Genomic DNA, 14,568 nt, shown 5'->3' with positions numbered 1-14,568 from the left:
AGATGAAGAGAGAGATGAAGAGAGAGATGAGAGAGATGAGGAGAGAGATGAGAGAGATGAAGAGAGAGATGAGAGATGAAGAGAGAGAGGAGAGAGATGAGAGAGATGAAGAGAGAGATGAGGAGAGAGATGAGAGAGATGAAGAGAGAGATGAGAGAGATGAAGAGAGAGATGAGGAGAGAGATGAGGAGAGAGATGAGAGAGATGAGAGAGAGAGAGAGATGAGGAGAGAGATGAGGAGAGAGATGAAGAGAGGGATGAGGAGAGAGATGAGGAGAGAGATGAGAGATGAAGAGAGAGATGAGAGAGATGAAGAGAGAGATGAGAGAGATGAAGAGAGAGATGAGGAGAGAGATGAAGAGAGGGATGAGGAGAGAGATGAGAGAGATGAAGAGAGAGATGAAGAGAGAGATGAGGAGAGATGAAGAGAGAGATGAGAGAGATGAAAGAGAGATGAGGAGAGAGATGAGAGAGATGAAGAGAGAGATGAGAGAGATGAAGAGAGATGAGAGAGATGAAGAGAGAGATGAGGAGAGATGAGGAGAAAGATGAGGAGAGATGAAGAGAGAGATGAGAGATGAAGAGAGAGATGAGGAGAGATGAGGAGAGAGATGAAGAGAGAGATGAAGAGAGAGATGAGGAGAGAGATGAGGAGAGAGATGAGAGAGATGAAGAGAGAGATGAGAGAGATGAGGAGAGATGAGGAGAGAGATGAGAGAGATGAAGAGAGAGATGAGGAGAGAGACGAGGAGAGAGATGAGGAGAGAGATGAAGAGAGAGATGAGGAGAGAGATGAGGAGAGAGATGAAGAGAGAGATGAGATTAGATGAAGAGAGAGATGAGGAGAGAGATGAGGAGAGAGATGAAGAGAGAGATGAGATTAGATGAAGAGAGAGATGAGGAGAGATGAAGAGAGAGATGAGAGAGATGAAGAGAGAGATGAGGAGAGATGAGAGAGATGAGAGAGATGAAGAGAGAGATGAGAGAGATGAGGAGAGATGAGGAGAGAGATGAGGAGAGACCAGGAGAGAGATGAGAGAGATAAAGAGAGAGATAAAGAGAGAGATGAAGAGAGACGAGGAGAGAGATGAGGAGAGAGATGAGGAGAGAGATGAGGAGAGAGATGAGAGAGATGAGAGAGATGAAGAGAGAGATGAGATTAGATGAAGAGAGAGATGAGAGAGATGAAGAGAGAGATGAGAGAGATGAGGAGAGATGAGGAGAAAGATGAGGAGAGATGAAGAGAGAGATGAGAGATGAAGAGAGAGATGAAGAGAGATGAGGAGAGAGATGAGAGAGATGAAGAGAGAGATGAGAGAGATGAAGAGAGAGATGAGGAGAGAGATGAGGAGAGAGATGAGAGAGATGAGAGAGATGAAGAGAGAGATGAGAGAGATGAGGAGAGATGAGGAGAGAGATGAGAGAGATGAAGAGAGAGATGAGGAGAGAGACGAGGAGAGAGATGAGGAGAGAGATGAAGAGAGAGATGAGGAGAGAGATGAGGAGAGAGATGAGGAGAGAGATGAAGAGAGAGATGAGATTAGATGAAGAGAGAGATGAGGAGAGAGATGAGGAGAGAGATGAAGAGAGAGATGAGATTAGATGAAGAGAGAGATGAGATTAGATGAAGAGAGAGATGAGGAGAGATGAAGAGAGAGATGAGAGAGATGAAGAGAGAGATGAGGAGAGATGAGAGAGATGAGAGAGATGAAGAGAGAGATGAGAGAGATGAGGAGAGATGAGGAGAGAGATGAGGAGAGACCAGGAGAGAGATGAGAGAGAAAAGAGAGAGATAAAGAGAGAGATGAAGAGAGACGAGGAGAGAGATGAAGAGAGAGATGAGAGAGATGAGGAGAGATGAGGAGAGACCAGGAGAGAGATGAAGAGAGAGACGGTCCAGCAGATGGTGGAAATGGATGCCAACCCCTTTAAAGTCACCTGGAGAAGAAGAAAGGTCGGATATCTCATGTGTTTCTCAGGAACATGGCAGGAGGAGCTGTTGTCCAATGTTCTTGTCACGTGTTTAATATTCAACATGTTTGTAAGACAAGCACAGGACTGTTGGAAGATTACACATCTGTATCAACTGTATAATATTTACCAGGTCATGTGCTCACAAGCTTCTGACAATTTGAAGGTTTTCTTCAGACGGCACACAAAGCAAAGTTTCCTTCCCTCATGTACACCTGTGTGAAGTTGTGTTACATCATGACGTGTTTGATTTGTAGAGACATTTGCAGAGAAAACACACAATCACGTGCACAGTAACACCTGTGTGTCCTCTAGGCCTTCACCTGGCCTACGTTTGTACTGCAGGGGCTGAACAGAAGAGCTGAGGCCCCAGAAGAACTTGAATTTGCATGTATGAAATGTCATGGTGTCAAAGACTCCAGAGCACGAAGCTTCAACAAGAAGGGAGATCTGTGTATCCGCCCCGTTACTCGGATCCTCTCCAAAATGTTAAGGGTTCTTCTTTGGCCCGTGCGTCACACTTCACACTTCACACTTTCACCAAGACCAATAACTTTTCTGTAATCCTGTTGACAGAACCACTACAGCTCATGCTGTCACTACTTTACTCCATATAATACAAATATAGGTTTGGCACTTCCCCCCCTTATCCACGTTTAGATAGTAGAGATCTGTTGTGATGTTCTTTGTGTCGATTTGAGCCGACATGTTGGCAGTTTGGGTTCATTCTGTATACACACACACACACACACACACACACACACACACACACACACACACACACACACACACACACACACACACACAGTATATACACACACACAGCTACAGAATAAACACAAACAGCAAACATGTCGCCTCAAATCGAGATGTAAAACATCACAACAGATTTCTGTAATGAGGAAATGAAACATGAAGGAGATAAAACCTGTTTTCTGTGCAACAACCTGTGGATTTGTGTTTTCTTATTAGCTGCACACATTGGTAATATTCACATTTCTGATATAATTTAAAATAAAAACGTCAACTTAAAACATTTTTCCATGTCCAAACACATGAGCTGGCTCAGAGCTTCAGCAGAACAGACACGTCTTCAACACAACAGCTGTGCAGAGATTAAAGTCACTTGTACAGTGAAATGTAATTGGTGCCTCACAGCGGGACGCCAACTGCCCTGCAACATTAAGACACAACAAACATTACTTCTTGTTATTCACATGTTCTTCTGTGGAAACATAAGAAGAGCACTAAGCACGGGAGCAACACAGTGCATGTCTAATCACCTCCGTCACATGAAGATGCCTTTTGAAGAAGGAGAAAAATAATTCAGAATGATCTTTAGATCAAAAGTTTTATTTCAAATCCAGAACATCCGCTTTGGGCTGCCAATTTGTCAGCGGCGAGAACTCCCGGGGGGCATCGGGGCAGACCACCAACGCTTCTCGGCCACCATGCTGCTTCCACACAAGCAAAACAAAAGCACAAAGCTGCAGCGGGGTCGCTTTGTAGCTCGGCTTTAATGTGTCTGCAGGCCGGCCGCCCCGCTGCTGACGTGCCGCCTCGTCCTCCCGGAGGCAGCGCTGCAGAGAGCGTCTCCTCTGACTGGGACCACGCTGCTGCTGCTGCTGACGGTGCTGCTGCTGCTGCTGCTGCTGCTGCTGACGGTGCTGCTGCTGCTGCTGCTGCTGACGGTGCTGCTGCTGCTGCTGCTGCTGGTGTTGGCATTTGTTTTGTATTAATTGACAACAAATCCCACATTCTTTAAACTCCTGCTGGGGTTTTACAAACCGGCCTTTCAGCTTCATATTTATTTATGATCTTCCAGGCTGTTTCATTCTCTAAACATCAACCAGAAATGATCTGCAGATGGAGATCCACCAGTCAGCAGTTAGCAAGCTTCACTCTTTTCTTTTATTATTATTGTGTCACCTGTTTGGATGCATGTTATCAATGTGTGCACACGAATAACCCTGAGCGTAAACAGAGGACATTGTGAAGAAAACAATCTTAACATCCGAAACAAGTCCAACTGTCGCAGACATGTGTGTCCACTTAGCTGAGGTGGAACAACAAAGTGCGACAGGACTAAAGCCTCGTTTACACTCGTGAGGCTCAACAACACGTTGTTCTCACGAACTAAATGTTTACTGAAGAAGCAAGAAGTGTGAGCTTACTTTATGGACTTTATGGACTACATACAGTCGCTGCAGAGAAATGTAATTAATTAAATTAAATGAAGGTTGGAAACCTTGTAAACAATTTGATTGGTCTGGTTTCATTTGATTGATTGTTTATTTTAATGTTTTTTTATTAAAGCTAAGATTGATCCTGTGTGTGTGTGTGTGTGTGTGTGTGTGTGTGTGTGTGTGTGTGTGTGTGTACATGGTGAAGGAACATGTCAGCCTGAGGTCCAATTAAACTCCACAAACTGGATTCCATCAAAAGGCTGTTCCCACTCCCCTCTCCCCTCCCTCCGTCCCGCCCGCCACACGGTAAACAGAGCCCGTCCTTTCTTCACGCCGGCGGCCACGACCGAGCCGTGGTCATGGCTAATCCCTGGAGGGGGGTTCTCGCTTTGTCTCGTCACAACCAGGGGGGTCAGAGGCTCTGAAAGGCCGCGGCGCAGTTTAACATCTATTAGCAGAAAGCTGCGACCCCCGCAGAGCCGCTCCTATTGGCTGCTGGGGCTCCCTGAAGATGTTGTTCCTAAAGCCTGGACGTCTTCATTCATCTTGGACGTTGCGTTTACTCACTCTTCATGTTTTAATCTGTCTTTCTGCGCAGACAAAACGTGCAACATGTACATCTGTTTCGTCCATTTGATGCGAGATTCAACATTGTTCCACAAAGGCAGCGTTACTTTGTGCAGCTCTATGAATGTGAAGCCCGAAGAGATGCAGACATTATGGTCTGTTCTGTCTGATGATGTATAACAGACCTTCAGACAGATGCCATCCATCACACAGCTGCTCAATCTGCAGACCGACGAACACAATCCAAAACATTTTACAGGAAGAAGAAGCTGAAGGAGTTCATCGAGCTGACTGCTGGTGCATTCACCCCTCAGTATTAATAATGTCATGTATAATAATATATAAAGTAAGCTTTGAATGACTTTATTTACCTGTCTATAAACCCACAGGTGGATGGATTATCTAAAGGACAGGCTCAGGGACCAGAGTGTCCTGACCCCCACCCACAGAACAAAGAGACACACACAGAACAGAAACTCACTGGACTCTGAACAGACTGAAACCCGCAGACATGTATCAGGTAAACTGTTTTTACTCCTTCACACAGTTTAGCGGTTGAACCAGGAGCTCGGGGAAGCCCGTCCTCTCGTCCATCTCTCTGGTGAACTGCAGGTCGACCGCCTCGCCGACGACCACCTCGGCCGTGGTGAACACCTCCAGGTCTCCCAGCACATGGCCCCCGACCGTCCTGCCCTCCCCGTCCGACAGGCAGATGTGGACGTGGGCGTCCCGGTTCAGTGTGCCCACCAGGGAGACGATCTCGAACTGTCCGCTGAGGTGGATCACCTGGGGGGGGGGGGGGGGGGTAATTTATTTATAGAGCAATAACTTTATTTATAGTAACATAACTTTATTTATTTATAGAAACATAACTTTACTTATTTATAGAAACATAACTTTATTTATAGTAACATAACTTTATTTATTTATAGAAACATAACTTTATTTATAGTAACATAACTTTATTTATTTATAGAAACATAACTTTATTTATAGTAACATAACTTTATTTATGTATAGAAACATAACTTTATTTATAGTAACATAACTTTATTTATTTATAGAAACATAACTTTATTTATAGTAACATAACTTTACTTATTTATAGAAACATAACTTTATTTATAGTAACATAACTTTATTTATTTATAGAAACATAACTTTATTTATAGTAACATAACTTTATTTATTTATAGAAACATAACTTTATTTATAGTAACATAACTTTATTTATGTATAGAAACATAACTTTATTTATAGTAACATAACTTTATTTATTTATAGAAACATAACTTTACTTATTTATAGAAACATAACTTTATTTATAGTAACATAACTTTATTTATTTATAGAAACATAACTTTATTTATAGTAACATAACTTTATTTATTTATAGAAACATAACTTTATTTATAGTAACATAACTTTATTTATGTATAGAAACATAACTTTACTTATTTGAAGTAACATAATTTTATTTATAGAAACATAACTTTATTTATTTATAGAAACATAACTATATTTATTTATAGTAACATAACTATATTTATTTATAGTAACATAACTATATTTATTTATAGTAACATAACTTTATTTATTTATAGTAACATAACTTTATTTATTTATAGAAACATAACTATATTTATTTATAGTAACATAACTTTATTTATTTATAGAAACATAACTTTATTTATTTATAGAAACATAACTATATTTATAGTAACATAACTTTATTTATTTATAGTACCATAACTTTATTTATTTATAGAAACATAACTTTATTTATTTATAGAAACATAACTTTATTTATTTATAGAAACATAACTATATTTATAGTAACATAACTTTATTTATTTATAGTAACATAACTTTATTTATTTATAGAAACATAACTTTATTTATTTATAGAAACATAACTATATTTATAGTAACATAACTTTATTTATTTATAGTACCATAACTTTATTTATTTATAGAAACATAACTTTATTTATAGTAACATAACTTTATTTATAGTAACATAACTTTATTTATTTATAGAAACATAACTTTATTTATAGTAACATAACTTTATTTATAGTAACATAACTTTATTTATAGTAACATAACTTTATTTATTTATAGAAACTGTAATTTTGACAGTTTTTTATTGCTATGGATATAAATACTTCTCCCACCACTGTGTACAGTATATGTACGTTCCTGTTGTTCATAAACTGAACTCCTAACTCAATAATGAATCATTAAAAAGACAGGAGACGTTTGGAAAATAAATCCCTTCCACTGCCGTCTCTAGAGCATAAAGTATTCAATAAAAACAAAATGTAATTCAAAATGAAAACACAAAACAGAAAAACACAATAAAACCCTTATACATATTTTAAACGATTTACAATGACATAAATGGTCTGACGGGGGATAAAATCACTTTTCATGTCGGCTAAATATAAACTGTGGTTTTATGTCTTACATTTTTCTGCTGTATTTGTTTGTATTAATATGAACAATAATGCGTCTAACCTTGAATATTTCTAGACTAATATTGTGTGTGAGTGATTATCAATAAAGATTTGAAATGTTCAGTATTTTGTGTCAGAATGTATTTGTATTTTTTAAAGACACCATGCACGTGGACATTTTAAAAGCTGCTGCCTTCAGGTACCTCGTTTGTATTTGTTGCCGTGGCGTTGGCCAGCCGGAGCGTCGCCTTGGTGACGCTGCCCACGCAGGTGATGATGAACGGCGCTCGGAGTCGCTTCTCCTCCACGAACGTCTGCAGAGACTCCAGCAGCTCCTCACCCGGACCGAACCGCACCGCGTGGACCTGCAGGGACGACCCTCCTCCCGCTGAACTCTGGGAGAAATCAGATGTTTTTATTCATGTTTGTTCCTTTCTGTACATTTGACTTTTTTTCCTTTCTGTTATGAGTTACTGTATTATATTTTAATAACTCAAATCACTTTTTTAAAATATTGATAGTTTTGGTTCTCTGTTCAAGTAAAATAAAAATAAATCATTCTTTATTCATTTTAGAAATAATAATAATAATAATAATAATAATAATAGTAATAATAAATAAATAAAAGGAAATTAACATATGTGCTATAGCAGCTATATGTTCAGTAATACTTGTTGTTATTATCATTTTGATATAAGAGTGATAATTATATTTAATAATTGATATTGTTTTCTCTTGTTAAGGTGGTAAGTGAGAGCAATATGATGATGCCAAAGTTTACCCTTTATATCTTTTTATTTTAAAAATGTTTTTTCCTTCCTGTTGTTTTATTAGTTTTATTGTTTTACTAATTTTCTTTACTGTAACAAATAAAACAATAAAGATGCAATTAATTAAAAAAAGCTTTAATTGAATAATAAAATAATGAAAAAGCCCCTTCAACATAAATAAGTTGACCGTCATAAATTTATATATATTCGTCTGTTATCAGGTGCTCTGTTAACTCACAACACAAACATGCTATTATTTACACATTGAAGCTAATTTGAGATCAATTTCCTGAAAAATTTCACGTTTTGTTTTTTGAGGAAGTTTTAGAGAAACGTTCAAATAGGACAGAGATACAAACATGTGATGATCTTATATAATATGATGCATCGTGTACATTAAACTACCAACAGCATGTAAAGGAGGGAAACATCTGCAGCAGGAACATGTAACACACGCATTAATGTAACATGAACATGTAACACACACATTAATGTAACAGGAACATGTAACACACATTAATGTAACAGGAACATGTAACACACACATTAATGTAGCGGGAACATGTAACACACACATTAATGTAACAGGAACATGTAACACACATTAATGTAACAGGAACATGTAACACACACATTAATGTAGCGGGAACATGTAACACACACATTAATGTAACAGGAACATGTAACACACACATTAATGCAGCAGGAACATGTAACACACACATTAATGTAACAGGAACATGTAACACACACATTAATGTAACAGGAACATGTAACACACACATTAATGTAGCGGGAACATGTAACACACACATTAATGTAACAGGAACATGTAACACACACATTAATGTAGCAGGAACATGTAACACACACATTAATGTAACAGGAACATGTAACACACACATTAATGCAGCAGGAACATGTAACACACACATTAATGTAACAGGAACATGTAACACACACATTAATGTAACAGGAACATGTAACACACACATTAATGTAACAGGAACATGTAACACACACATTAATGTAGCAGGAACATGTAACACACACATTAATGTAACACACACATTAATGTAACATGAACATGTAACACACACATTAATGTAACATGAACATGTAACACACACATTAATGTAACAGGAACATGTAACACACACATTAATGTAGCAGGAACATGTAACACACACATTAATGTAACAGGAACATGTAACACACACATTAATGCAACAGGAACATGTAACACACACATTAATGTAACGGGAACATGTAACACACACATTAATGTAACGGGAACATGTAACACACACATTAATGTCACAGGAACATGTAACACACACATTAATGTAGCAGGAACATGTAACACACACATTAATGTAACAGGAACATGTAACACACACATTAATGCAACAGGAACATGTAACACACACATTAATGTAACGGGAACATGTAACACACACATTAATGTAACGGGAACATGTAACACACACATTAATGTCACAGGAACATGTAACACACACATTAATGTAACAGGAACATGTAACACACACATTAATGTAACGGGAACATGTAACACACACATTAATGTAACGGGAACATGTAACACACACATTAATGTCACAGGAACATGTAACACACACATTAATGTAACGGGAACATGTAACACACACATTAATGTAACAGGAACACACACATTAATGTAACGGGAACATGTAACACACACATTAATGTAACGGGAACATGTAACACACACATTAATGTAACGGGAACATGTAACACACATTAATGTAACAGGAACATGTAACACACACATTAATGTAACAGGAACATGTAACACACACATTAATGCAACAGGAACATGTAACACACACATTAATGTAGCAGGAACACGTAACACACACATTAATGCAACAGGAACATGTAACACACACATTAATGTAACAGGAACATGTAACACACACATTAATGTAACATGAACATGTAACACACACATTAATGTAACGGGAACATGTAACACACACATTAATGTAACGGGAACATGTAACACACACATTAATGTAACAGGAACATGTAACACACACATTAATGTAACATGAACATGTAACACACACATTAATGCAACAGGAACATGTAACACACACATTAATGTAACAGGAACATGTAACACACACATTAATGTAACAGGAACATGTAACACACACATTAATGTAGCAGGAACATGTAACACACACATTAATGTAACAGGAACATGTAACACACATTAATGTAGCAGGAACATGTAACACACACATTAATGTCACAGGAACATGTAACACACACATTAATGTAACGGGAACATGTAACACACACATTAATGTAACGGGAACATGTAACACACACATTAATGTAACGGGAACATGTAACACACACATTAATGTAACGGGAACATGTAACACACACATTAATGTAACGGGAACATGTAACACACACATTAATGCAACGGGAACATGTAACACACACATTAATGTAACAGGAACATGTAACACACATTAATGTAACGGGAACATGTAACACACACATTAATGTAACAGGAACATGTAACACACACATTAATGTAACACACACATTAATGTAACACACACATTAATGTAACAAGAACATGTAACACACACATTAATGTAACAGGAACATGTAACACACACATTAATGCAACAGGAACATGTAACACATACATTAATGTAACAGGAACATGTAACACACACATTAATGTAACAGGAACATGTAACACACACATTAATGTAACACACACATTAATGTAGCAGGAACATGTAACACACACATTAATGTAACAGGAACATGTAACACACACATTAATGTAACACACACATTAATGTAGCAGGAACATGTAACACACACATTAATGTAACAGGAACATGTAACACACACATTAATGTAACAGGAACATGTAACACACACATTAATGTAACACACACATTAATGTAGCAGGAACATGTAACACACACATTAATGTAACAGGAACATGTAACACACACATTAATGTAACAGGAACATGTAACACACACATTAATGTAACACACACATTAATGTAGCAGGAACATGTAACACACACATTAGTGTAACAGGAACATGTAACACACACATTAATGTAACAGGAACATGTAACACACACATTAATGTAACACACACATTAATGTAACACACACATTAATGTAACACACACATTAATGTAACAGGAACATGTAACACACACATTAATGTAACAGGAACATGTAACACACACATTAATGTAACACACACATTAATGTAGCAGGAACATGTAACACACACATTAATGTAACAGGAACATGTAACACACACATTAATGTAACAGGAACATGTAACACACACATTAATGTAACACACACATTAATGTAACACACACATTAATGTAACACACACATTAATGTAACAGGAACATGTAACACACACATTAATGTAACAGGAACATGTAACACACACATTAATGTAACACACACATTAATGTAGCAGGAACATGTAACACACACATTAATGTAACACACACATTAATGTAGCAGGAACATGTAACACACACATTAATGTAACACACACATTAATGTAACAGGAACATGTAACACACACATTAATGTAACAGGAACATGTAACACACACATTAATGTAGCAGGAACATGTAACACACACATTAATGTAACAGGAACATGTAACACACACATTAATGTAACAGGAACATGTAACACACACATTAATGCAGCAGGAACATGTAACACACACATTAATGTAACAGGAACATGTAACACACACATTAATTTAACAGGAACATGTAACACACACATTAATGTAACAGGAACATGAACATGTAACACACACATTAATGCAACAGGAACATGTAACACACACATTAATGTAACAGGAACGTGTGTGTGTGTGTGTGTGTGTGTGTGTGTTTGTGTGTGTGTATGGTCCATTCAGATCTTTAACAGGATCACTGTATTTAACCAAACACCAGCGTGACCTCTGACCCCTGCAGGAGGGGGTCATGTGACCAAACATTAAATGAGCTCCCCCTGATCCGCATGTTTACAAAGAGTTTATAGAAAACAGAGAAGTGGAGCAAATATTACTTTACGTTTATTTATTCGTAAACCTCTTTAGCTTTCATAATATTTATATTTATTATGTTACGTTTTTATGTTTTATTTGCACTTTAAAAAAAGGAAGTAATGTCAAACAGAGGAAAAGTAAATATAAATAAAATACATGTGCAGGTTATAAACTATAGACTGATCTAAAGGAGAGAAGAAATATAAATAAAACATATTTAATAATTTAAAAACGATTCAGTTTTGACATTTTAGAACCAGTTTGAAATGTATATGAATTCACTATTAATAGATTTATGTTATGTAAGAAAGAAGAACAGCCACATAGAAAACTTATAGTAAACAAAGACGAAACTAAAACTAACCTGAGTTTCAGAGGCTCTGAAACTCAGGAGGAGACATTGATTTGTAGTAATGCAGTAACCGAACAAGGTTTCATTTATTATTCTATGACTCTTATTATGCAACAGTGCATGTGACTAAACGGCTCATGAGACTTCAGCAGTTCAGTTTTACACTTTTATTGTTGCAGTATTAAAGATCTGCTGCAGCTTCTGAGTCTGAAAACAGAAGAAGTTGTTTAATTCTTTTCTCCAAACAACACGAGGACCGTTCTTAATCTCTAAACACGAAAGCTTTATTATTTATGTTTCTCTTCCCTGCAGCAGAAAGAACTTTCTGAGCAGCAAACATCTGCAGACGTCACAGGAAACTCAACAAGTGGAACTCCAACATGAGTCTATTGGATTAATCCGAGTTGAAATGTTAGAAAAGTTTCAAAGTAAAGAAGTGAAAACTCACCATTCTGCACGAGGCTCCTCTAAAGTCTGAGCTAAACATTAACAGTCAAACACTCACAGTCACACACTCACAGTCACACACTCACAGTCACACACACACACACACACACACACTGTGGGAGGACCTGAGCGCTCACTCACCAGAACATTGTTTTGTCTGGTGTGTTACTGCCCCCTGCCGGAGACTTTACAGACAAGCAGCTGGAGGGCAAGTTAGTATGTTTCTATTCAAATATTCTACATAAAATATATATATTTTAATTGATTAGTAGTTTATTTCAATACTTATGAACAATTTTCCATAAAAAGTGCACTTAATAAATAAGATTAAAATATTTAATTAAAGAGAAAACTAAAGGTTTTGACAGTAAAGGTCTACGCTGAAGCTTAAGTTTATTAATATATATATTTAATAATATATTCTTCTCATATCATATTCTAACAGACATCCATTTAAGTATTGGATTTATGCTATAAAAACAATTAAAACACGTTTTATACACAATAATAACCAAACCGTAGTTATTTTTAAATCTTATTTTTAAGAATGTTTTTATTATTAAACATTTATTTTATATTTTCAAAGTGAAGTCCTTCCCCAGACACACATCCACTTTACTTTTAGATGAGTGTTTGTTTTGTATGTTTACAGCAGGATGTTTGGAACTAAGAGAACAAAACAATAAAGTTCTGATTCAAAGTATCTTCCGTTATAATTACTATTGCAATTATTGTATTTATATTCTTTTCTTAATTGTTCTAAATTATTTTTCCGCCTTTATTCAACAATCTGTGCAAACACACGACGATGATCTGGACAAATAAATACAAAAGCAACAGCAGAAACACAAACATTTAAATACAGTGAGAACTTCAGAATCTGCCTTTAAAAACAGCTCATGAGTCATTTACGAGACACGACCCGTTTCTCTAATTCACACGCCGTCTCCACACATGGAACTTTAAAGGCTCCACGGACTCTGTGCAGAACGTCTCTGTGTTCACCTGCAGGTGGCGCTGTGGTTTGCTAAATGGACCCACCTGCAGCCGACTCAGTGTTCCTGAGGCCTTGAAGCTGCGCGTGAGCTTTGTTTCTGAAAGAGCTGAAGGTCATTAATGCTTCTGTTACAATAAACATTAATCACCTTTAACTCTTCACTTCTTTATTTAAAACAATACAAGAACTGCACAGGTGGGGTGAAAAATCAATATATTTGATTATATTTTGAGATATTAGGTCTTTATTTGGAGAAAGTTTCTCATTATGACGACGGGATCTTTCTTTTTATTCTCCCCACGCTGCTGTAAAGGGCTTCCACACATATGTGGAATAATTAATGCTCATTAATTACATTAACAATGTAATTAATGAGCATTAATTACTTACATTACATAATTAATGCTCATTAATTACATTAACAATGTAATTAATGCTCATTAATTACATTAACAATGTAATTAATGCTCATTAATTACATTAACAATGTAATTAATGCTCATTAATTACATTGTTAATGTAATTAATGCTTTTCACTCTTTTGGTTTCACACTTTCCACCACATGTTGAAACAGGAAATGGACAAACACAAAGTTGAAATCACATTATTATCTCAAATATCATTCGTGTAAAACATGAAAAACAGCCTCAGACCAAAAGTGCATGAGCAGAAGTTTAATGTCAGAGGAGGTCAGAGGTC

At 36.7% G+C, this 14,568-nt stretch overlaps 1 protein-coding gene across 1 annotated transcript; it reads right to left on the bottom strand.

Moving 5' to 3' along the window:
• Positions 1–5,171: 5,171 nt before the first annotated feature.
• On the bottom strand, positions 5,172–12,980 carry LOC115003760 (bifunctional protein GlmU-like). The gene is made up of 3 exons (XM_029425673.1): positions 12,873–12,980; positions 7,387–7,578; positions 5,172–5,510 (listed from the first exon to the last, which is right to left on the bottom strand). The coding sequence occupies exons 1-3, from the start codon at positions 12,909–12,911 to the stop codon at positions 5,256–5,258; spliced, it is 486 nt and encodes a 161-aa protein (XP_029281533.1). The 5' UTR covers positions 12,912–12,980; the 3' UTR covers positions 5,172–5,255.
• Positions 12,981–14,568: the final 1,588 nt, after the last annotated feature.

This window comes from Cottoperca gobio, chromosome 24, assembly GCF_900634415.1.
Source record: "Cottoperca gobio chromosome 24, fCotGob3.1, whole genome shotgun sequence".
Classification (NCBI taxonomy): domain Eukaryota; kingdom Metazoa; phylum Chordata; class Actinopteri; order Perciformes; family Bovichtidae; genus Cottoperca; species Cottoperca gobio.
This window is presented reverse-complemented; position numbering and strand designations above follow the sequence as displayed.

Excerpts from the sequence above, each read along its gene's own strand:
- LOC115003760 (XM_029425673.1), bottom strand. The coding sequence starts at position 12,911 with ATGTTTAGCTCAGACTTTAGAGGAGCCTCGTGCAGAATG. Across the intron at positions 7,579-12,872 it reads GAGGAGCCTCGTGCAGAATG|AGTTCAGCGGGAGGAGGGTC; the intron begins GTGAGTTTTCAC and ends GATTTCTCCCAG. Across the intron at positions 5,511-7,386 it reads CGGCAACAAATACAAACGAG|GTGATCCACCTCAGCGGACA; the intron begins GTACCTGAAGGC and ends CCCCCCCCCCAG.